The 27,032-nt window shown below is 35.2% G+C and overlaps 1 protein-coding gene across 1 annotated transcript; it reads right to left on the reverse strand.

The window, feature by feature from the left end:
• Positions 1 to 266: 266 nt before the first annotated feature.
• On the reverse strand, positions 267 to 26,941 carry LOC121996124 (DNA-directed RNA polymerase IV subunit 1-like). The gene is made up of 20 exons (XM_042549962.1): positions 26,646 to 26,941; positions 26,473 to 26,559; positions 24,569 to 24,689; positions 24,354 to 24,478; positions 22,691 to 22,852; positions 22,193 to 22,237; positions 21,889 to 22,116; positions 20,594 to 20,749; positions 20,332 to 20,469; positions 14,580 to 16,490; positions 13,055 to 13,224; positions 12,905 to 12,971; positions 12,689 to 12,807; positions 9,090 to 9,232; positions 8,208 to 8,446; positions 7,943 to 8,116; positions 7,722 to 7,859; positions 2,302 to 2,690; positions 1,606 to 1,717; positions 267 to 788 (listed from the first exon to the last, which is right to left on the reverse strand). Exons 2-20 carry the CDS (start codon positions 26,557 to 26,559, stop codon positions 636 to 638), a joined length of 4,677 nt encoding a protein of 1,558 aa, XP_042405896.1. The 5' UTR covers positions 26,646 to 26,941; the 3' UTR covers positions 267 to 635.
• Between the last annotated feature and the right edge of the window lie 91 nt (positions 26,942 to 27,032).

The raw sequence follows: 27,032 nt of genomic DNA on the forward strand, positions 1-27,032 counted from the left end.
TGAACAAAGATCAAAAGAATCATGAAGCAGTCAATCTCAAGTTTGGTGAAGATTCGTGAAATTGATGCATGTCAAAGACAATTCTCTATGCTGACATAGCATACTAATCCTTTTACAATGTCAATGAGTTTATACAACGGTTAATTATAATAAAAATTTTACAACACCACCACCTACTTGAATGATTGCTTTTACGATGGAATTTTCAATCGACTGTTCAAGACTTTCTTGCTGGCTCCAATTGGGGCACATGAAACATCAACACGTAGCAAGAGAGCAATTGGGTCAACATCCCCACTAAATGGTTAGTCCAATTGACTAACCCATTTACATCATGCACTAGCATAAATTGTATTTGCATCCACAAATTTGAGACCAAAATTGATATATATACAAATTGCTATTTTCGTATGAACAATAATCAGTAAAGGAAAATGAGGTGTCACTTTAGTGTCTCCTCAAGCCTCTGAAAAAGCTAATCGTCTTCTCCATAAAATTTGGATATACATCATGATAACGCAAAAGATAAGACCTTCCATGTAAAGCTTCCCAAACTTGATCAGATGTTAGTTATCTACTCTTCAAATTCACAGCCTAATTCTCATTCAAGTAAACTACAGACATCTTCTGTACTCTCAGATCAGACTGAGGACAAGTGAGCCAAACTCTGGTGAAATTAAATTAGCAGCTTCTACAATGCATTTGCGATATGAGAAATCTTCCAATGTACCATCCAACCTTAGAAGAATAAAACATCTGGTACCTGGATGCAAAGTACTATGCCCAACCTGAAAGAGAAGATTGTTTAGTTGCCCAAACAAAATGTCCACAATGGCACCCACAAGCCACAAGGAGAAGGTGATTTGACAAGGAATATAGAAGTACATCTAACAAACATTAGAAAAGAGTGTACCATTGACAAATTCCATGTAACAACCAATTAGAAAAAAGATCTCAAGAGGTGGATTCAATGTATGACAACATTGTGGGAACATAATAGAGTCGAGGTTTACATATTTACATGTGCATGCATATTAAACTGAAGGGCATACATCCTACAAGGTTCATATAGATATGAGTCACTGTGAGGTAAAAGAAGCATGTTGTTTGCAATTTTAATTGGGATGTAATGAAATCACAACCATTAGATTGTTATATCCATAAACAATATTGCAATGTGCAAGCATCAATACAACAAGAGCATAGATACACAAAGTAACATCAATACCAATTTGGAAATAGTTCTGGTGTGGAAACATTCACTATATAGACATGAAAAAGTTCACAAAAACAATTTATATAGATGAGAAATTCCACAGTTCAGGATGGCAGTCTAACCACTAGATCAACAATGTCTACATACTCAACAAAAATCAACAATAGTACTGAAGATTACTTGAGAATTTATCCATTAGGCATATATTTATCAAAAAGCATAAACAACTATTCTTGAAAACTCTTTAGTTTCATGAGTAAACACCAATCAGTATTAAAGAGGGACCCATTAGCTAAGGATGTTTTATAATACCAACCATTTCTAGATGTTCACACTTGTATTATCAAAATATAATAATAAGCAACGCCCCCTTGTAAACCAAAAAATACCTTGATTTCTCTTATTCCACTTCCTATTTTTTCAGCACTTTTGGGATGATATTGCAAAGCTTCCATTAATGATGATTTATCTTTCTCATCTAGATATCCATCAATTGGGTACCTTCAAGAACAAACACTTGTTTAAGATAATAAATAAATAAAATAGTTGATATAAATATAGAAACACAGCAAACAAATGTGACAAAATAATTTGAATGAAACATCAGTGTTCGAGGCAAGAAATTAACTATTAGTCAACTTTTACCTGATAGAGACAGCTATATGAGAAGCTGTTTCTAACCACAGGAGTTATTGTTTTACCAGACAGAGCCACTCATATGATGATCTAACTTAATGGGAGCAATTCAATTTTATTGGCAATCTGAATTCATCAACTGAATTAAGAGAGTGATTCAAAAAATATAAAGACTATCAGTGTGGATAAAAACAACTATATAAAAAATCATCAATACATTACCTTGTCTAGTTTAAATTTGTTTACAATTTATGAAATCCTAGCAATTATCCAATGACAGCATTCTTGATTTTACACAGCAAGCATTGTTTGTTGAAATAATAGTTGGTCAAAGGAAAAAAATTCAACTTGAAGACATACATCACATAAGATCGCTGCTAAAATTAAAGTAGTTTGCAACAAAGGGAGAAAACTTAAATTCATTTTACTTGTGCAATAATCCAACTTACTTGTGTAGTATCTCTCTTAATGAAGTTCCCATGTCCACAACATAGGTCCATGAAACAGAACAATCTGAAGGCTTATATAGAAACCCTAAATTTTGGGTGCCTTTCAGATAACCATTGGTTGACTTTTCTAGCCACCTATAGTGAACTTTCCAGTTATTACTTGCAGTTCTATCTAGAAACCTTTTCTCTATGTAGTCTTCATCTGAAGCTGATAGGTCAGTTGAATCTATGGTACCACGGAATGTGCTAGACTGCTTAAGCTGCAACTTCCACTGGGAAGGTGTAGATTCATTACACTCCATGTCAATTTTACAGCCACCCCACTGCAGTTCAGGTTTGAGGTTATGCAGCTTTTCATATATATTTTGTCTTCCATATATGTTAGGAACCTGGAAAAAAAATGTGATTAACAAAAAAAAGACTAAGAAAATGGGAACAGAAAGAAATATGCGTCTCCCTCACTTTATGCATAGCTTGATGTGAAATCACAAGGCAATTAGATAAAATTTGTTAAATGTACATTGATGAGTAATCATAAACAAGGACAATTGATGTGCTGAATTCTAATTCCATACTCGCCTGGGTTTAGGCAACATGAACAAAATTCTTTTTAGACATCAGGAACGAAGTTATATTGATGGAATTAAACCATGATGAAAATTAGCTTGAGAATATGTTGAAATATTTTTGAAAAAGAACGTCTAAAACCAGTAGAACAATGAAATAAAGGCAAAATTCATTGTAGAAGTCGAAGCCATCTCCAGCAAGAATATCATCAATAATATTTTAGATAGATCAGATATTTTAATATTTAATCTGAGAAAAAGGTGATATAAAGAGTTTGCTTGCTGCACATAAAAATTGTGTGGGACACCATATTTATGTTGCTTTTATCCTTCAACATTCATTCATTCATTCTATTATAGTTGTAACATCAATATACCTGATTCAATTAGATGAGAGGAATCGTGCAAAATTAGATGAGAGTTAATTGGCATCAGTGAGAGGTGAGAAGGGATACACCTAAATGTTAAGAAAGCAATGCTCCCAAGTAGTCGGGTTCGAGAAGCTTGTTTTGATGTGTAGCTAAGGATTCAAGTTAGCTTTCTCTTTGTTTTTGACATATGAATCAAACATGAAACAATTTGGAATAGTGCAATAGGAGCTTGGTGACTCAACATAGTCGAGTTGGTACTCGGTACAATGGAAGACTTGACAGAGTCAAGTTGATGGTTGGATGGATGACTCAATATAGTTGAGCTGAGTGCGTTAAGTGAGGGGAGAAGGATGGCACATGAAGCAAGCTTGGAGAGTTTGGTGCATAGAAACTGAGGATCTGACACCAGGTGGACACTAGAAGGTGATGAAAGAAGGATGACAAGCACTTGGGGAGCTTAGTGCATCAAAGGTACCGAGAACCAAATGTGAGGTGTCCTCTACGGTGGTCCAAAATGAGGTGGATTAGTCAACGAAGGATGAATGATGGCGAATGATCAAGCTTGCAAAACTTGGTGCATCCAAGGGACCGAGGATATGACATGAGATAAGCTTGAGGGAAAGAAAGAGTATCCACAAGATTGAAAGATGTGAGATACTACAAATGATGCATAATCTTGGACTTTGCTTTTGGCCAGCATTATTAAAGATGATGCTTGTAGCTAGATAGAGGTAGGCTACCTAACAACTTGGTTGAAACCGACAACTGAGAGGCAATAGATCCCGAGATGTACTCTGCGGACTGCGGGTTATCTCTATCTCAAGACTTTGCCTAGATTTACAAGAATGGAGGAGTCATAGACCCGATGCAGTAGAAAAGAGATAGATCTTGGTCAGATGAACAGTTCAGTCCTGGAGTCTACTGTAAAAGTTCAATGAATAAAATATTTGCATTTGAGCAACTATTGACTGGAAGTTCAATCCAATCGACTGGATGGAACTTTGAGTCAACTGGCAATTAACCTTTTAAGCTTGCACCTGTGTAAATTCATTCGTTTTATTATTTTTAGATTATGTTATTAAGTAATCCAACTCCGCCCATGATGACCGGTCATGGCCGGTCCCAAGCCCGGATAAAGGAGGAGGGTTGCGTTAGGTTGCCAGCCAGCGTCAAACTATGGCAAATATTCAATAAATGAATCCAGTAAACTATTGTGCTAATGCTAGGTTGTTCCCCGGAAGGAACGCGTTGCAGGGTCCGACTGTAACGTCTCGGCAAGGACCGCAAAATCTCCAGAACTCGGGTGTAATGATAAATATACAAGAGTTCGCGTTACAGGATCCGACTGTAACGTCTCAGCAAGGACCGCTACATCTCCATGAGAACTTGGGTGTAGTGTTAAATAGGCAAAAGTTCTCACACCATAGGTTAGATAAGAACAAATATGATAGGAAAACTAATAATCTAAGATTTGGAACATGGAATATAGGAACTCTCACTGGTAAATCAATGGAGGTAGTAGATATGATGATTAGGAGAAAAATTAGTATTTTGTGTGTACAAGAGACAAAATGGATAGGCGAGAAGGCAAAGATGATAGAGAACTCGGGTTTTAAGTTATGGTACACTGGAAAGAGTAAAGCAAGAAATGGAGTGGGTATCATTGTAGATAATTTGTTAAAGGATGAAGTTGTAGGAGTAGTTAGAAAAGGGAATAGAATTATAGCCCTTAAGATAATAGTGGCGAAAGAAACTATGAACATAATTAGCGTATATGTACCACAAGTAGGATTAGATGAAGCTACCAAATTAAGGTTTTGGGAGGACTTAGATGAAATATTACAAAATATTCCACCAAATGAAATGATTTTAATAAGAGGTGATCTAAATGGGCATGTCGGAGTGAAAAATGAGGAATATGAGAGAGTACATGGGAGTTATGGGTTTGGAACGAGGAATGAGGAAGGGAAAACTATATTAGATTTTGCGATAGCATATGACCTTATATTAGCTAATACGTTTTTTAAGAAAAGAGAATAATACTTAGTCACATTCAAAAGTGAGAATAATAAATCGCAAATTGACTTTCTTATGGTTAGGAAGAAGGATAGAAAGATTTGTAAAGATTACAAAGTCATCCCAGGAGAAAGCTTAACTACCCAACATAGGGTAGTAGTGTTGGATATACGCCTTAAACATAGTATCAATAGAAAGAAAATATATACAATTCCTAAAATTAAGTGGTGGAAGTTAAAGGATGAGAAACAAAATATATTTAAGGAGAAGGTAGAAGTACAAGCATTAGGTGAAATATACGACGACTCTAATACAACATGGGATAAGCTGGTATCAAAGTTGAAAATAGTAGCTAAGAGTGTACTCGGTGAGTTAAAGGGACATGCACCACTAAGTAAAGAATATTGGTGGTGGAATGAGAAAGAACAAAAGAAAGTGAAGGAAAAACGATTAGCTTATAAGGAATTATATATTTGTAAGAACGAGAAAAACTTAAAAAAATATACAATAGCCAAGAAAGAAGCTAAGAAAGTAATGAGTGAAGCAAAAAATGAAACTTTTGAACGGTTATATCAAAAATTGGATACAAAAGAAGGGGAAAGAGATATTTATAGAATAGCTAAAGTGAGAGAAAGGAAAACAAGAGATCTTAGCCAAATAAAATGTATTAAAGCTGAATGTAATAGGGTATTAGTAAATGATGGAGAAATAAAAGAGCGGTAGAAGAAGTATTTTCATCAACTTTTTAATGAAGGTTTAGGTGACCAACTTAACTTAGGTAATTTAATTAGGTCAAATGAGCATAGAAATTTTAATTTTTATCGTAGAATTCAAACTTCAGAAGTAAAACAAACTTTAAATGAGATGCACAATGGAAAAATCGTTGGACCAGATGATATTTCGATAGAGGTATGAAAGTGATTAGGGAAACAAGGTATTGAATGGCTTACAAAATTATTTAACATGATATTGAAAACGAAAAGAATGTCTGATCAATGAAGGATAAGTACTCTAATTCCCTTATATAAGAACAAGGGAGACATACAAAATTGTGCAAACTATAGGGGTATTAAACTAATGAGTCATACTATGAAATTTTGAGAAAAAGTAATAGAAAAAAGATTAAGGAAGGAGACCAGTGACAGAAAATCAATTTGGGCTCATGCCTGGAAGGTCGACAATAGAAGCTATACATCTCCTTAGACAATTAATTGAAAAATATCGGGAGCAAAAACAAGATCTACACATAGTATTCATTGACTTAAAAAAAACTTATGATAGAGTCCCAAGAGAAATTATATGGAGAATTTTAAAAAAAAAAGGTGTTAGCGTAACATATATTGAACTAATTAAGGATATGTATGAGAATGTAACGACCAAAGTAAAGACTTTAGGCGGAGTAACTGAAGCATTTCCAATAAAGATAGGGTTACATCAGGGATCAGCCCTAAGTCCCTATCTTTTTACACTAATTATGGACGAACTCACTGCACACATTCAAGACGGTACCGTGGTGCATGTTGTTTGCAAATGATATTATTTTGGTAGATGAGACACGTGAAGGAATAAATGCTAAGTTAGAATCTTGGAGGGAAACACTAAAAGGGAAAGGTTTTAAGCTTAGTAGATTAAAAACAGAATATATGGAATTTAAATTTAGCAATATTAGAAGTAATGAAATAATTGTTAAGATAAGAGAGGACGAGTTGACCGGAACCGAGAGATTTAAATATTTAGGATCATTTTTATAAAATGATGGAGGGATTAAGAGAGACGTCTTACATAGAATATGGGGAGCGTCGGGTGTTTTATGTGACCGTAAAATACCTCTTAAACTTAAAGGTAAGTTCTATAAAACCAGTTAGACCTGCTATGTTATATGGAGCTACATGAGCATAAGATGAGAGTTGCAGAGATGAGGATGTTAAGATGGATGTGTGGACATACGAAGATGGATAAAATAAGGAATGAGAGCATTAGAGAGAAAGTCGGAGTTGTATCTATTGAGGACAAACTCCAAGAGACGCGTTTAAGATGGTACGGACATGTACTTAGATGACCAATAAATGCTCCAGTTAGACGATGTGAAACTATGATAAACATGCATATCAAACGAGGAAGAGGAAGACCAAAAAAGACTTGGTTAGCAACAATAAAACAAGATAAAATTTATTTAAATATAGATGATGATATAATAGGAGATAGAGTTCAATGGCGTAAAAGGATTCATACAACCGACCCCAACTAGTGGGAAAAGGCTTGGTTGTTGTTGTTGTTATTAAGTAATCCAATTAATTTTATTATGAAATCTGATTTAGAAAGTGATCTATTCTATATTATTGTTTTTCAAAAAGAATACAGAGATTGCAGATAAAAATTAGGATGTTAGAATTTAGGATGTTATAATTTTGGCAACAAGTATGGATTCCTTTTGCTGGAAAATGGTTGGCAAATTTCAACAGATTACCTTTCCAGAGTATATGCAATCAAAAGGTCCACCAGTTCCAACAGGGACCTCCTTACCCCAAGCCATCGCATCCAGAGTACCATGTAAACCATCAGCAGAGCCTTGCTTAGCAGCATTCACAAAGAAACTTACAGGTTTCTGAAAATACACCCCCAACATTTTATCTTAAATGCTAGGAAAAAATGTAGGAACAAATTACAAATGCTAAGAATATTACTCACAGATAAGCATGCTTGACTAAAAGGAGATGAGATTAACATGTCATCCCTTTGCCGTTTGAGTCCTCTGGTATTTAGTCCATGGAACTCTCCAGTCACTGATAGACAATCAGCAGTAATAATTAAGTGTTCCTTGAGTATATTCCTTCCTATCTCAGTTGTTATTGACGTCAAGGACTGCAAGTGTCATAATAATTCATAGCCTATCAATACTTAAAACTGAGTAAAAGAAACTATCAATAAAGAAAAATTAGCATGAGGTTCGCACTTTTACAAAGTATTGCCATGCAGCGTCTATTCCATATGTGCTAAAAACGTTGAAAGTATCATCAGGATAACTGCGTTCCCAATCAATCAGGTCCATTATTGGTACACAGGCACTCTGAAGGGTACTCCAGAAAGTTCCAGGTGAAGATCTTTTTGACATTGTTACTTTCAGAAAGAGTTCAGCACCAAAACCAGGAAAAGAATCACATAAAATTTCAACCTTCTCAGAAGCAGAAAACCCTGTCAATATACTAAATGTATTAATTTTAATTTTATTGCAAAGGGGATATCAAAACCATATTATAAAATATGCAAGAGAAACAGATGTTTGGGACAAGAATATCATGATTTATGAGCTTTAAAGTAAAATCTGGATCTATTTATTACATGACAACAATTTCATTTCATTTACCATGATTTATGAGCTTAATGTAGATAAAATAAAAGAAACACAGTCTGCTAAGCAGAACATTCAATAGCACACCGGCAAGAAAACAAAAGCAGTTAACTTGATGAAAACAATGAAGTGCCCAGGACGCATATCTTACACAACTTGGACTGAAAAATACACAATCCTTTATTTTCATAAGTCAGGCAATGCAGAAATACTAGGGCAGTTGAGTTGGACCAAACCAAACAGGCAAATCATAGAGTTTTGGATTAATACATTGTTAATCTGGCCAGGGACTAACTGTGTCCAAATCTTTATTGATTCCAAGTTTAGACCATTGATTAAAGTTTAAATCTTACATCCAAGTAAGAAACTGTTCTGCTATGATACCTGAGGCAAATTCTTTTCTAAGAATGTTATTGGACATGGTCATAGTTTTTCATACTTAAGAAAAATTAACCTCATAACGCTGATGCAAAATATAATCACCACCTTTAACGAGTGTTGCAAGAAGAAATGGAACCACTCCATCTCTTACTGTATCCACCTCTATTTGTGACCCTGAAGTTTCAACACCAACTGTAATACAAAAAGTTGCATCATGTTCCTTGTGCTTATTTACTGCTGTACAATTCCTGCATAGGTATGTACGTTTCAAATTTACAAAAAAAGGTTTAGTGCTTGCATTTGTCAATTGAAGTGCATAATGTTAGATAACAAACAAAATAAATGTTGAGAACAAAATGTATTTAAACCAAACCAAAGCACAATAAAAAATGGTAATGACTTTCCGGAAATTATATCATAACATGTACATAAGCTCACATATGCTGACATGAGACTTTTACAGACACATGAGAAAACACAATCACAGCATTTATAGATAGACCACACAGAAATTAATTCATTTAGAGCTGCAAAAGAACCAAATAAATCACAAAGCATTCAGTAATTGGCTCAATAAAAATTATGTTCAAGTGACTTGCTCAGATTCTCTTTTGAGTTGCTTCATATATCCTTTACATACCCATGTTCAACACAGAGATAATCTAAGTGGACACTCAACATTCCTATTGATGCCACGTACACTTTGAATCTACACCCACTTTGTTTAGTAATTACAGCAAAGCCTCAATAGCATAGCTAACCTCAATTGTCAAATGTACAAGGCATGGGCATACAGAGTTCAAGTTGTTTAAGCACATAGGGAATCTTGTTCAGGTCACTAATTAACATGCTTTTATGAAATCCAAGCTTAGGTACACTTTTTGGTTGCATAGGTCAGCCAAAAGGTTTAATTTGTAGATTTTTGTATTTAAGCTCAAACCCATTTAGCTATGTAAACCTCATTTAGAAAGATAACCAAGTTGAAATTCAAGTAAATCATGGACTTGTAAAACTTCAGAATGAAAATCAAGATCAGGATCAAATAGTTATTTTTCAAACCAAAAAAATTTAAGTTCAATGCAGCCCTGCATGTTTACACTTCACAATTCTATCCTCTGAATTTTTGATAATTTCCAAATTATTAGGTACAACTGATTAATAGTTACACGTCCAAAAACAACCCTTACACAAAATTGCTTGATTATACTATGCTAAAAGTTTGACATGCTAACTTGAGGTTGTAAAATATATATGTAATCTTAGTCTTGGTGCATCTTGATCATGATGTATACCTAGGGATGGCAATGGGAGGGGACGGGTTTGCCATCCTCATCTCCGCCTCTGAATTACATCCCCGCTCCCATTCACAGTTCCATTTAATCGAGGAATCCTCATCCCCGTCCCCATCCCCGCTTCCCAACTCCAAGAACACATCTAAAAGGATAGTCATCCCCGCTTCCCATCTAACATTTACCGAACTAATCGGCGAATCCCCATCCCCATGCCCCATCGTGTCGTATCGAGATGGGTTTGGGGATGGGGATACCATCCCCATACCTACCCCCGTTCAAATGTGGGGTTTTGAAAAATCTCCGAACCTGAACCCATACTCGAAAATACTCCCCGAACCCACCCCCATTTTGGGTTTTCCGCACGGGCACTACACCCGTGAGAAAAATTGTCATCCCTATGTATACCCTAAGATCTTATAATATTATGTGCAATTATCCAAACTTTAAATGGTTACATTTGAGCCACTATATTTCAACTATGATCTAGAAGCCATGCTAGTATTACCTTAAATTCAATGAAATAAATCTAGAAGATTAAATAGCAACATGCAATTTGGCTATATGCCATTTGACTGTTTTTACTTCTAAAATCAATAGTAAAAGGTCATACAAATTATACCTTAATAAGTTTTTATGGTGCCAATATGAAAGGTGAACATTCCCACTAAATAATTAAACTACTCGACTATCACATAAATGATGTCATGTATATATATATATATATATATAAGCCAAATTTATGCTTGTTGGTGCAATATCCCTCAGGTCAAGGTTGACCTGGGTAACCAAGCTGAGTCTTGGTTTGGGTTTAGATGTTTGACAATAAGATATTGATTGAAGAAGAGTCAAGTAGGTCAAGGTTGACTGGATACTTGACTGGGAAGTCCTAACTGGGATGTTAGGCAAAATGAAAGACCTAGTGAGTGAAGCTAGGCAGTATGAAAGTCCTGGTGAGTGAAGCCAGGCAGATGGAAATCCTGGTGAGTGAAGCCAGGTGAAAGTCCTAGTGAGTGAAGCTAGGCAGATGGAAATCCTGGTGAGTGAAGCCAGGTGAAAGTCCTAGTGAGTGAAGCTAGGCAGATGGAAAATCGTGAGTGAAGTCGGGTGAAAGTCCTAGTGAGTGAGGCGGATGGAAAACCCTAGTGAGTGAAGCTAGGTGAAAGTCCCGGTGAGTGAAGCCGAGCAGAAAATCCGGATGGATCGAGGATGATCGGACGTCCGGTGTTGGAAGTCGAGTAGGTCGAAGGATTGGTGATACTTGGCGTGAAAGAAAAGTCCAAGTAGGTCGAAGGTTTGATACTTGGCGCGGAGAAAAGTCAGTGGGTCAAAGGTTGATCGGACACTTGGTAAGGAGTCTAGCAGTCGAGGAGTGACTAGATGCTGGCATGGCATACCAACAGTCGAGGTTGACGGATGTTGGTTTGGGAGGTTTGGGACTTGGTTTGGACAAAATCAAGTCTTGGATCGATCGATGGATCGATCCGGGATCAGATTCGATCGTGGATCGATCGGAGGTCCCAATCGATCGATGGATCGATTGGGACGCTGTGCGCAGAGAGCGCTGGATCGATCCGTGGATCGATCCAGCGTTTCCAGCGAGGCGCTGGATCGATCCGTGGATCGATCAAAAGCCTCCCGATCGATCAGATATTCGAATCGATCGGGATCCGACCGTGGCGTCGTTTATAGAGGGTGGGTTGCGGCGTCTCTTCACCGTTCATCTCGGATCCTCGCCAGCTTCTCCACAGCAAGGCTGCTTGGATCGCTTGAAGGATCTTGGAAGGTTTCCAAGTCAAGAGGCGGATCAAAGTCAAGAAGAGAAGCTAGGGTTAGGGGTTGTACTCATTGTAAGCTTGTATTTCTTGTATCCTTTCCCTCTTTTCTTGTACTGAGTCTTGTAGGGCTTCTCCGCCCTCGGTAGTTACCGAAAAGGAGTGTTTTCATAGTGGAGGGTGCGTGCGTGGTGTGGATCCTTGGACTAGTCACCTCTTGTGAGGTGGATACCAAGTAAACCAACCGTGTTAGCGTTGTGTGAGTTGTTTCTGTATTTTCTGCTGCACATCTTCGAAGAAACAAGCAACGCCGAGCAACGAGCACGCGAAGAGCTATTCCCCCCCCCCCCCCCCTCTAGCTACTTTTCGGTCCTAACAATGCTGAGTTATGGAAGTGATAAATCATTCTATTAGTAACTAGTATCTATAAAACTATTGTCTATGCATTGAAATAACCCTACTAGTCCTCTATGTAAATCTTCCCAAAATGTGATTCACTTTGACCTGTGTGTCAAGCATGAAGCAAACCTAACATGAAGATTTGTTGTTTGCAGGAATTTCTACAAGCATCAAAATCATTTATGAATGCTAGCCATCAGCCACATGAAAATACAGGACATAAAAAAGATAAAGAACTGACTTGCTTAGAAAATGTAATCTTGGAAGTGTAATGTCTATCCTTTTCTTTTCTGAGTCATAACACTTTCTAAGCTCCTTACTGACAGACTGCAAACTTATACTTTTCCTTGTCATCTTATCCTGTCAGGAAAAAGAAACTAATGGCTACCAATCTCATACAGCCATAAGCACATAGATGAAGAACACAGGTTCATGAAAGATTATAAAAATCAAGTACCTTGCTCAAATGAAAATGCACAATCCATGGACTGAGATTTGTTCCTTGAACATCATGGCCATTATAACTGAAAAAAAACAATTAAAGATAAGGAAATCAAATAAGAAAAAACATATCAAGGCATTAAATGGTACCAAACTAAATACTAACTATATCATGACAGTGTCAACCAAATCATAAAAGAAAACTCTCTCCAAATGATTCTTTACTTCTATGGCACCATATTCAAAACCATATCTCCAGTCTTGTAGTCGCTTTGAAAGAAAAAGTAAGGCAACTTGTTTGACAGATGAATTAGTCTTGTTGCATTCCAACACTCTCTGCAATATCAGACATTCATATTTTAGCAACATTATTCAAGTCCTTGGAAATAATGTTATCTAATTCTTAAAGATGACTGTAACCATAGAAGCCTAAAAGTTAAATTGTGCCTTTTAGGTCAACTAATGCAACTAGCAACTAGCAACTATATGGATTAGTTGTATCATGTAAAGTTAAGCTATAAACCCCACGAATGAATCACATTTTCATAATATAATCATATAAAAGTTCCAATATATTCTACTTGCCAAATATACTTGATTATGATTGTGATGGTGGTAAATCAAAGAAAATTTTAAGTAGGTTTTGCCACAGAACAGAATGTATAAAAGTGGTTCAGACAAATTATGAAATGAAATTGACCAAACACCATGAAGTCTTGCATGGAATAAATGACAACATAACATCCATTTAGATGATCCCAAAATGTTGGGATAAATACAACTTGACAACAATGATAGTGAAAACAAAACTAAAACATCTGTGAATTCAAAATTGTAATTACAGATTGACTACAAGATTTTGAGTTCCAAGAAATAATTAAAGAGCACTACTCTTCTTTTGCCAGAAACTTCTACAACAAAATCATTAGATCTTCTGTCTACCTTTCTCAAAAACAAATGTTAGCATTTCCAAGCATGGAGAGAACAGATTTATCCACGTATACAACTCTTAACTATCTATAATAGCTTACTGATATTACAGTCCCAGATTCCTAGAACAAAGATCATGATCAAGAAAATAAATAGCACTCCATATGTTATAAAAACTTTAATAAATTGGTTAAGATTCAAGTTCAGCTGAGAACACAACCTTTCACAGTTAAAATAAACAAATAAATATTTCAAAAGGTGAAATGTTAGGCGAAAAAATGACACTCAAGTAGGCAAAGTTGATGTTGATTCACAACAAGAATTTATAGGTTCATATCTTATATTCTCATTCCATTGAAATTGAGTGTAACAATTATTATCTTCCAATCAGACAACAATATTCATGTGGTGAATGGAGATTAAAGAAAAGCATGGTTGGAAATATCAAGCTCTACTTATAGATCTCACTTAGACACTGAGGTATCCATATCATAGAAGCAGATGAATAGCAGTCCAATATGATTTCATTGTTGGAAATGGCACTGGTAAATCAAATCATGACAGACAAATGATAAAAGGATTATGAAATTAATAAAAACTCGTATCCACACTATTTCTATACATCTAAATGAATCAAAGTAGAAACACAATAGAATATATCTGAAAAAAGAACAAAAGTTGCACTAATAGAAAACACAGCAGTCAACAACATCCTTGAATAACTGGCATATATATAAAGAAAAATTAGATGCCAGCATGACCTTAAATTTCAAAAGTGTAGAATTTTCAATGCTATTCGTTGGAACGTCAAGGGCTCCATATGCAGCCTCAGAAATAGTGCAAGCAGCCCATGATCCAATAGGGTGACCGCCTAGTCCAGGACATTCAACATCTTTTTTCTCACATGTACCTTTAAAAATATTGCCTTCAATTGAACCCTGTGATGTGTCGTATGAGAACTCAACAATTTGCTGACCATATGGATTTCTAACTGTTCCATCATAAGCAACATAAAGGTCGCGCATGTAAAACATAAGCTTTCTAGTCAAAGTTCCTGGAATTTCTGCATTCTCAGAAAAGAGATTAGCACGGCCAGATATCGCATGCATCAAAGATTCCAATGGGTTTAAACCATCAAGAAAAGAAGTACCAATAACAGCATAAAAACTTTGCTGGCACGAAATTTCGACTGCATTTGACACTGCAGAATCATCTGACTTTTGCATGTTCCACAAATCACAGTTAAGTTTACGAGGAACTCTAAAAGGCAGTGGGCACGGAGAAAGTTGAAGTCCCAGACATGCACCCTGTTGAATTAATTTTGGCAAGCTTCCCTTGCTTCCAGCATCTACCATTGCCAACATTGAGTTATCCTTGCTGATAAATTGACGGACTGCACTTAGAAGCTCTTGATAGACATCCTTAAAAGCAGAAACAGAAGTCTGTCTAGCACATCTTTTGGAAGCAAGTTTGTATTGACTCATAGAACCTAATGAATCTTCATTGTTATTATGACACCTTAGTGCCTCATTCATCTTTGGTTCCATAATTAGCTGTTTAATCCAGCAAGCATCTTCAGCTTCTTCTAATCCAAATGACACCTCATCCATCAGTTTCCTTCGTGAGGATAAATCTGAAGACAGGTAAATATCACTTAAGGAAACACTTAAGCCTCTTCTTGTCAAATATTCACAGAGAAGTTGATCAGCATCATAGAGGTAATCAAGGGCTTTTTTACCATAAAGTTTGAACAAGATTGTAATCAAACCAGATGTACTATTCTTCAGCCAAAAAGATAAACCACAACAGGACATGACCTCACCCTTACTTATCATAATATTTTTGTTACAAAAATCCATAGTTGGAGGAAGAAGCATGCCAAATAATTGTTCTCCAGTCCAGAGAGAAGTCAGAAATTCTGGAGCCTTGACAATTGCAGGAGGTGGCACTGGAAAAGAACAAAGCATTGCTAACTGCTGCATATCAAATTTGGTAAAAAATTCCTGTTTTGTTGTCAGCAAATATGCAGCAGTGAGGCTATCATGTGTCAAGGAAAGTAAGCTTCTTCCATCCTGTGCATTAAATAACTGGTGGTCTAAGCTAAGCAGTTCCTTAAGTTCTGTTCTGCAGCCAATGGATTGTGGTACATAACCATGTAAACAATCCCCATCAAAATCTCCTAATAGTGGAGAACAACACAGTGGGTTTATTGAAACAACAGATTCAATAGGAAGAATCCGCACTGACAAAGCAATAAGAGAATGTTGATGAACCGAAGGGGGTCTGTTGACAAGTACAATGTCCCCATTGTCCAAAGGTCTATATAGCATATCACCAACCTGAAGTTGGTTGGTTTTTTTTATAGAAGTTAATTTCCCTTTGCTTTTGACTAAAAATCCTTCCCCTGGAAGTGTGTAGCACATATATGCAAGTAGACGAAGATTGCAAACCATGTTCAGCTTTTCAATATTGTAAGCATTTACATGCTCAGGAACAGTTAACTTTCTGGACATACAATGTGGAATGCCAATTTCGTTTGTGCTTATCTTAGGATCACCAACCATAGTTAGACGGAATGCATTATCTGATCTTTTGCTTAGAACAACATCTTTCATCCATCTTAATCCAGATGTACTTTTAGAATCTTCATTTGAAGGATTAGGAGCACGGAACTATAAAAAAGCATGTTATGTGTGAGCATAAGGAATTTAGTGAAAGAACATATTGGCGCATACAATTCATTTATAACAAACACATACCATTAGCAACTCAGAGAATTCTATGATACCTCAAAAATCCAAAAGTTATATTATCTTGTGATCTATGTCAACTGCAGATAATTGGCTATTTTGATACAGACTGTGTAGACTCCTACAGATAGACAATCTACATCCATTATCTAGTTATTGTATTATCTTAGAAGGTAATCTTATTTCCTAGAAAAGTAAGAAACAAATTGTGGCGGCAGCATATAAGAGCATGGCATTAGCAACATGTGAGCTTATTTAGGTTAGGGATTTGATGACCAAGCTAGGATACACCTCTACAGGGTCAATGAAGCTTTAATATGATAATCAAACTGCACTGCAATGTATATAGTATCAAATCATGTATTTTATGAAAAAAAAAAATAGAAACCACTTATAGTCACTTCATCAAAAGAAAAGACAATTGAATAAGATCATCATTTTCTTTCTATAACAAATTGACTTTATAATATTTTGGAGCCAGCTTGAGAGGAGTGTTATGGATAAGTGTGTAACTATGACAGGTGTTTCTATAAAAATCCTTAGTCAATTAATAACAATATATATAGGTAGAGGGGGCAATGTTGGATTAATATTCTCCCTAATGTGTGACAACAACAAATATATTTTCACCTATTTATTTAAATCAGCATAATTCTAATTCTATGACTTACCTAGAGTTTCATTTAAGATATAAGCTAGCACAAGAATGAGATGTCCTGACAAAAAAACATAAATTCAAAATTTAAACAAAAAAAGATGGATAATGTACAACAATAGTAGAAGAATCTTGTTGCTTAGAGAACCAACAAAAAAACATAATATAGCCTTCATCAGCATCAGCAAATCATGTTAGTCCCTCCACTTTCAACTACATGAATTTTATCCCTACATTTAATATTATGCACACTAGTGATATTGCAAGTAATATCTACTATCTAGATAGTTTAAATTAACTAGATTTTTGGAGGTTTTTCACATTATGTCTTCAACTCTAGATTCAACTTGTTTGATTATAAAGTTTATTGGTCATTGTTCAACAAATCCCTAACATTTTAACATATTTTTACTCATTTATCATTATTAAAGTTGAAGGGGAGCCTTGGCGCAACGGTAAAGTTGTTGTCATGTGACCAAAAAGGTCACGGGAAACAGCCTCTTGCAAAAAGCAGAGTAAGGCGGCTTACAATGAATCCTTCCCTAGGACCCCGCATGGCGGGAGCTTCGTGCACCGGGCTGCCCTTTATCATTATTAAAGATGAATTGTGTCACTTGTGAAATTTATAAATATAATTAGTGATACACAAGGCTATATGACTAGTAATATTCAAATTAATTTGTAACCACAATGACTAAAAACCTGTTTGAAATCCCACTACCCTTTATTCCCTCCACTTTAACATAATCTATTCACAATCTACTACTTTCAACATATCTATACATCTCAACTTACCTTTTCTCAGAACTACACCTAACTGTTGCAAGATAAAATAATTTTTATATGAAATGTGAATTAGGTAGTTACGTTTTAAAGGTTTTAAGTTCGATAAAAGTTCATTTTGTCAGATCTTTTTATTTAGGAGAATTAATTATTTAACATGATTTTTAAATTGATAGTTGTGTGGAAAGTTTGGGTATAAGTTTAGTTTAATTAATTTTTTTCGCTGCTTTATAATTTGATTTATTTCTTACTTGGGTTGAATATTTTAGGTATAGAGTTATTTCATTAAATGTTTTTAGTTTACTCCTATATCTTTTTTAGTAACCCTTCCATGCATCAATTTAAGCATTTTTTTAGATTATTTTTTTGAAATGATCTAAAAAATGTCCTTTCCCATCAACCAACTCATCTATACATATCCATAAAGTAAGACCCACCCTAAAGTAGTCTTCCAAAAGATAACTTTAGCCTAGACTTAGGAACACAAGAGGACCACATACAATAAGACTCAAGAAAATCCTCTCTATTTCTATTGTTCCCTATTTATCATACAAATGATATCTCCATCAATGTCTTCTTGTTGAAATTATAAAAGGACAACCCCATGCATAAAGCACCTACCAATACGAGTCCCAAAGGACCACATTGGGTCTATTGTATATATCTTTACCTTGCATTTTAGGAAGTTATTTCCGCAACTCGAACCCATAACCTCAAGGTCACATGGTAGTAAACTGTTATGTCAAGGCTCCCCTTCTTGTTGAAATTATAGAATAAGTAAAATCATTACTTATAAATCTCGTGTCCTAATTGTTCTTGCTATTTTTGTATTATGGAAACAAAGGTTTAAAATTTCAAACCATATTGGAGTTTTGATTTTTATCAGAACGATAAAGTTTCAATCTCATATTGTGTCATGCTGATATAGTTTTATAATAATTTAGCCTTATAATATATTAAAATTTTTGCTTTCATTATTAAGGATGTATTTTTTTTTTTTGGATAATGAACATATACTTATATCACATTATGTAATTATGTTTGAAAATTATTCATTAGCATTTACTAAAAAAATTGTGCATTAAATAACAATTTTATATTTTGTTTAATAAAACCCAAAAAAGTAAAATAATTTTAAATCCTATCATTTGGTTTTATTTTTTCACATACTACAATTATTGAATGAAAAATAATCTAAGCTAAATTTTTTATATTTTGGATATAAAATTAAATGAACTAAAAATAGTCAAAGAAAATAAATAGAATACTTTTAATTTAAACCTAATTAAATAAAATATTATTAAATCATTAATGATTTAGCTCATCTTATTGAACCTTAATTTTTCCATCATATTTGTTTTATTGCTTGCTGGTACGATCTTTCAAATTTTATCTTATTCAATTTTTTATATTTTTATACTACTAATTAAGCTAAATTAATATTTTTAATTTTCCATAGAGTAGATATGGTGATTAGGATGGAGTAGGTTCAAATCAAGCTAAATTTGGATTTATAGTAACCAATTTAAAATTAAACCAAATATATATGATAGTTTGGTAGAGTCATATTCACTGGAATAATTGTATTTTTAAAAGTTATGGAATTATTCAATTACTCTTGTTTGCTCATTCCCACTAATTCCTCCCCATCGCACAAAGCTACCCAAGATTCTTCCCTAATCGCGCAGAGTGCCTCGGTCGCACACTGTTGTGCATCACCACAATTGTTAACGCTCGCCCTTGCTTACCATCCGATATTTCTCTTCTCCTCCACTATTCTTTCTTCTCTTCCTTTTCTTTTCTTTGTTTCTTGTTGTTGTTACACATCTTTTTTTCTTCCTCTTCTCCTTTCTCTCCTTCAATTTTTTCTCATTTTTGTTTCCACATTGTTGTGCCATTGTGACACCACGCCAAAGGGTTTTGCATGTCGATCGGCAAGTAGAACAATAAATTTTGCTCATGCCAACTGGCATGGCTCGACACTTAAAACCATGATTGGAACTATATTTTGTACTTGATTAAAATTTTTCATCACAATTGAATTTAAAGTTTATGTTATCATAAATTAGTATAAAATCATCTGAAATAACATACACCAAGAAAGTTTAACATAAAAAAGGCCTAAAGCTTTATGTCATTTACTATGATGAACTACATATATATTTATTACTTGCCCCATTAAAACTTAGCTAACATATATAATAATATGGTGCAACAAAATGTGTTATGATTGTTTAAATGAGGCATCCTACGATCTAATGGCATGGTAAAACAAAGCATGACATATTTACATCAAAAAATGCTTTGAGGAAATTTGTATCGTACCTTAGACACATTCCAGCAGTCAAGAACGCGGCTTGCCGTGTATGAAGCTGCAATATGTCCAAACTGCTCAAGTTTCCTGAAGTCAACAACTTTCTTGCTTAAATCAACCAATTTTTTATAAGCCTTGGTGCGTTCATCCTGCATTCATACAATATCACATAAAGGTAATTGAAACAATGTGGGAAATAAATATAACAAGGATGTCCATATTGTACTTAACCTACACAGATAAAAATATATTCAATAGAAAAAGAAAACTTACAAAATATAATTTCGGATCATCAGCAGAGCTATGTGATGCTTCCACCACTCTATGACAATTAGGAGTAATCGGAATATAGGAGAGAAATAATAGCTCCCGCCTTGAAACAAACTGGTGAACAAATTCTGGATCAAGTGTCTTCAGCAAGCAAAATGCCTGAAAACTAAACAATTAGCAACGAAGATACACAAAATGATGACAGAATAAAATATTCAAAAGATCAGTTGTGTGCACAGGAATTTCAACACTTGACAAACCACAGGAGTGTTATCAAGATACTAGCAACTTTCTATGGTTTAAAATGACTGGAGACTAGTTTGACTTCACAACGGACTTAGAACAGAAATTAGAGAATTTCAAGTTATTTTCCCCTCAATCACTAGAAGATGCAAACCGGAAGACCTTAGAACTTGGCCTTTTCAAGTTCTCTGTGTATCGACAAACTCCTTCAGCCAGAACCACCCCATGCTATAGTGCATCTTAAGTCAGAAACCCTATTTACTCATCATGTATTGAATCTGTCATCCGACATGTAGAAGCTAATCTGCAAAGCAGTAAAAGATAGAATGTCCTAGTCCTGATCCTAGCCCGAACCAAAATATGCAGTGTTATAACAGCCATGACAAAGGTCACGTGGCATCAAAATGCCAACATAAAGTACAATCCACAGAACCCAAACATAATCCTGAACATATAGAAACATTGTCTTCCAAATCTAGAAAGTAATGAAGAGGTTGAGCTGAGGGATGATACCCAAGAACCCAAATGAGGTAAAGCAATTGTAGGGCTTTATGTAGTGCACCTCATCCAATACACACCCTCAACTGATTATTCATGGAAATGTATTAGCATTTTTTCATACTTATGTAAAGTGTAAAATTAAAACATGAAAGATTACTATAGATAAACGAAAGTTGAATAAATGTAGTTTCAACATGAACATTTTTTAGAATCCAACTCATCATAGCCTCACCAAAATCCATGCATGTCACTCGGTAGGGAGAGCAGTAAATGTTGTCCGTGCCAATCGGTATGACTCAATATTTCAATCACTAGATGAGACTACAAAATTAGTTATGCCTAGGGTCAATACATGAGTTATAATCCCATTATTCTTAACTTAGTAGAATGAATTCATGCAACAACAAAAAATGAAGAAAGGAAATCTGTGTATTAACATTCTAGGAAGTGCTAAAATTCATGATAAGCTAGTTTCGAAAATGGCATATGGCATAACATAACCAATATGGAAAACTGTAAATTTAGTGAATAAAATAACCATGTTCTGTTGTTACCTGATATGGTGTAAGATCAATCTTGCTTGGCTTCGGCCCTTGCTGCAAAGAAATATTTGGAATGAAATTCCAAAAGTCTTCGGGAAGAATTTCATTGAGACTACAACCATGAAACTTATTTGGCAGCTTTTCATTAACTTCTGCTACTATTGAAAGACTTTTCCTACCTAGTATGTCCTTTGATGAGATCTTAAACTTCACAGACGGATACCATCCATCTTCATTCCGCTGTTAAAACGCATGAATAAGATCTCCAAGTAGTTAAGAAAATGCAGATTGTAAAACAGAATCTTTCAGTACTTACAGTACAGTATTTGCAAACCACTGGAGCATCTTTTGCTGACCAATTCTTCATTTGTACAGTACATGCATCATATAAGAAAATCCCTTCTAAGATTCAGGAAAATACAAAGCAAGACAAAATAAATCACTAAACAAAGGAATGACAAAATCCAAGTAAAAATTTAATCGTGTAAGGAAAATGTACTGAGTAAATAAAAATTCTCAGTTGCATCAAGAATTTTTGTCCTTTGACATTAACCACAAAGTTCAGGCTTCAACAGATAGAAAAACACTTAAGGAAACATTGAAAGATCAAACATACAATTTTCTAACTAGAATCATATATCAAACTGCTAAATTACAAGTTGTAAAATTTATTTTTCATTATGCAGATCAAGAAACTCAGAGTTCTATAGACGAACTAGTCATAAATCATAATAAATACAAAACCCGACATACATAAACAGAGTTAATCACAAACTTTCCTAAATACATCCTAGTTTCTATGCTGATAAGATACCTTGTTAAGCTTAGAACACTTCAATTTAATGAAACCAACTTTGGAATTATTTACAGTCTTCAGCAACTTCCTCTGAAGGGCAGTAAGATTCTTACTGAATGCCTCTAGGAAGTAAATGCCTGCTTTTATGTCTTCCTCAGTAGCTTCTAAGATAAAAGAACCCTGAAATAAACACTCACTAGATTAGATCACATACTCAGAGATCCTTAAAAGTTGAAATATTATAATCAAGGAAGACAGTATGCAATTACAATACAAGAATCTAATTGTATTCACCAACATCATCATGCACAATACTGTTAAACAAAATGCAAACTATCACATAATACAACTTGCAATGAAGCATGATAGAATTATCAGTTAGGAGTTATTAGAGTAAGTACTTATATGCATTACAAACTTAATCCTCCTCTGGGTATTGTGTTTGAATCCTAAAAATACGATAAAATATCTCTCTTTTAGAATAAGAACATAACAGATTATCCCTTTTAACTCATTTTCTTCATCATGCATATAGAAATGTACACTAACCAGCAGTTGCATTATAGCTATATTTGTAGCTTAATGTAACTTCTGAGTTCAAGCATACTATTGTATAATATAACATGAGCATATAATAGTTTATTGTTGTTGGATTAAATAGTTTGTCAGAAATTAGTCAATGAAAGAAAATGATTTTTTTTTAATTAGAATGTTATTAGTGATGCCTTGGCTCAATCAAGGCATAAGTTTCATATAGCTAACCCCAAATAGCTGGAACAAACACTTTATGATCATGATGAGTCTCACATGGTTTTCTTATTTATTTAGTATTTATTGTGTTTAGGTTTTCTACATCTGTAATTTTGTTAATTCTAATTGATTCAATTACATCATTCCTCCCAACAAGGTATTGGAGCAAGGCTAGAATTTTCCTCTCTTTCCATACTGTCAAGCATCTGTAAGATATTGTAAAGCAACAACATCTTTGGCGTACAGGGGTCGAGTCCTAGGAACTCGTGACCTCTTATTCACCCCACCATGCGCCTCCCGCCACTGTACCTGCATTTACCTCTCTTCATATCCGTGGGGCCGGCTTTAGGGGGGGTGTTAAGGTAGTGGTTCTACCCTTTTTTTTTGTAAAGCAACAACAAGCACACTGGTGGCTGCTTTTTCTAAAGGCTTTTCATTTGTTTTCTCTCTCTGAGCCTCTGTTCATCATCTTCCTAAGGCTAATGAGGTAAATCTACATACCTTCAGCCTAGCTTACTCCTTTTCATCTTCTTCTTGGCAAACATCTCTTCAACTCCAATTTGTTTTCTGATAAGGATGAAAAGGGGATAATGATCAAAGCCTTCCCTCCAACTTATCCTTTAACTGAATCATCCGAGAGAATATCTACAATCTACAATAAATCCTTTAACAAATTTCATTATTCTGAGAGAACCCCAAACAGTTCGGGTCTCCAAATTCCAAAGAGTTTGGAGGAGCAAAAAAACAGCACATGAGAGAGAGAGAAAAACTTCCAAAAGCCAACATGAGATACAAGAAATTGTGATTTATCATGTAGTATTGACGATAGACAAGTATAAAAGTATAAAACAGTAGAATAACTTCTAGAGACAACCCAGATAGAAATTAACACTGTAACAAGAAAAAAATTCAGCTCACATAGATACCTGACCTTCATTTGTAGGTCTTTTTTAACACACTTGCATCCAGGACAGATATGATTCAAAATATGAACAACTTCAGTCACGAAATAGGGATGATAAATCACTTTTGGTAATTTCAAAAAGCCAGAATGTCCTGTAAAAGAAATGAAACAATATGTCTAAACACAAATAGAAAAATTCAACCCAACATCAATAAACTGTATTGTCAGCTAGGTTAGCTCACCATCACAGTCCCTGATGTATCTGGAACCACATGTTTCACACTGAGAGGATGCATTTGGCAAGCCTAACTTTGAGCTAGTCACATCATTAACCTCCATAATGCCAACATTACATAGCTTCTCCTATTCAAGCAAGATCAAAAGGAAGTTAAGCGATGAAAAATGTGAAAGTAGACAATATGTAAGTCAGGAAAAACAAGAAGGAACTTCTTTGACACCAAAATTTTAACAAATTTAGTACCCATCTCACAGATTACCAGTATTAAAAGGAACACTACAATTCTGTACAATTAATATTGCACACCGTAAAGAAAAGGAGGGCTTCCACGTAGTAACATGAGTTTGGCTAACTATGTATAATGCACGTGTAATTTATATTTTATTTCCAAAGGTCAAGTTTACTGGGGATCTCATTTCAAGACAGTTTTGGTACTTGACTGGAACAAAACAGTTCGGGTACTATGTTGGAGTGTCAACACATGATAAGACAGGTTTGGTAGTTGACTGGAACAAAGTGGTTTTGGTCCTGTGTTGGAGTGTCAACGCAAGATGTTAGTAACAAATTAGAAGTGCAAGAAGGAAGGAGGATCAAGAAGAAAAAGGAAAGAGAAGATAGTTACATAAGACAAACTATCATTCCATATCGAAATTTTAGTCCCGGGCTGTAATGGTTAGCTATGGCACCATGTTTTACTAACATTTGACACACTTTATTCATCAAAACATACCATGATGAAATTAGAATAGTTTTATTCCTTCAATATCTTCCACCAACATAATTATTTAGGTAAGATACATAATTTTATCCTTATGTTGCACGCTACAAAATGAAACTTCACTAGTAATAATTTAATCAAGTAAAATGTTTTTTAGAACATTAATTAATTTTTGTCTCTCTACCACTATCCCTTCAACTTTAATCAATTCAACTCTTCCAATTATAATATTTATTGGTTTCTTAGTTCATACCATCTCACCCTATTATCCATCATTTTATCATCTAGTGTAACTACATCTAACTTATTAGATATTAATTTTTATCTTTTCCTTTCTAATAACTCAAGGCATCTATCATAGCCAGTGTTCTAAATAGTAGTTAAGGCAGCCGCCTAGGCGGGAGGTGGACCTCAACCGCACGACCTTGAACCGCACCGCCTTGTGTTTAGGCGGCGGCAAAGCATTTCCAATTCGAATTCGGGCGACAAGTCTGGATGCATCGCCAAGCTTGGGCTACGCATTCGGGCATGCATGACAGGTCCAGACTCATCGCCAGGCTTAGGCGACGCGTCTAACACCGAAACGACGAACCCGATCGTAGAATAGAATAGCATTTTTTAAAAAAAAAACTTAGGATTTAATCGGAACTTTAGATTAAAATTTTAATCAAGATTGGGATAATTTAAATAGGCTTAATTAAAGCCCAATAAAATTATCCTATTAATTTAATATATATATATATATATATATATTTATTTATTATTTTTAAAAAATATATTTAGATTAACTTTCTTATTTTTAGTTAATATATTTTATAGTAATTTTTAAATTTTTGATCCTTTATTTAATTTTTTATCCTTTAGTTAATATATCATTTAATTATGTATAAAAATAGTAAAAAAAAAAAATCAACTGCCTAGGGCCGAGGCACTGGCCGCACCGCCACCACCATTTACAACACTAATCATAGTATTCCCAACCACCAATGCAGCTCCAAACCAATGTGGTCCTAAGTCCAAATGAAGAGAAAAAACTTACAGGTTGTGTTTAGGGCTAAGCAGACAGCATTAAAATTGTCTAATCCAATGGAGACAGAAGAATATACATAAATTCTTATTTGAGAATAATCAATTGCTCCACCATTACGCTTAAGAATAGATTTAAAAAGCTTTAACATTGAAATACTTACTATTTCACCATTTGTCATCAAGTCAAAGACAATGCGATTTAAATGACCTGAAGGAGTTGGCTGCTCTGCAATAAGATCTGCATCCATCTGGAAATTTTGTCAGCCATAAAAGGGATCATTAGTTGCCACATACAGGAGATTAGAGCATGCAACGTGGAGCATAATGAATCAACCTTGAGCAACGACGGCAGCGGACAGAGAGGATGTGACTCACGAACGAGCGCGAGACAAGACCAAGGTGAGAGGTTGGCACCGCTCGTCGCTATTGAAGCGCGGTGCGCGCGAGGCGAAGCGTGGGCAAGCCCAGGAAGCGGGCGAGAGGCGGGCGGGCGAGCGCGGTGCCGCGATCTCGTCGGGTCGGTGCGCAAGCGTCGGAGGCGAGCGGGGTAGAGGGTTCCCGGGAGGTTCCGGAGAGAAAAGAGAGGGAGAGTCGTTTTGGGGGGAGGCGAAACGGTTTATAATGCAACCCAACCCTAACTCAACCTGCCACGCCGATCCATATATAAATCGGGCTACCATAAGTCCGGTGGACCATGCCTTCTAATTTCTGCAATTTGATA

The sequence above is a fragment of the Zingiber officinale genome, chromosome 6A (genome assembly GCF_018446385.1).
Source record: "Zingiber officinale cultivar Zhangliang chromosome 6A, Zo_v1.1, whole genome shotgun sequence".
NCBI classification, from domain to species: Eukaryota; Viridiplantae; Streptophyta; class Magnoliopsida; order Zingiberales; family Zingiberaceae; genus Zingiber; species Zingiber officinale.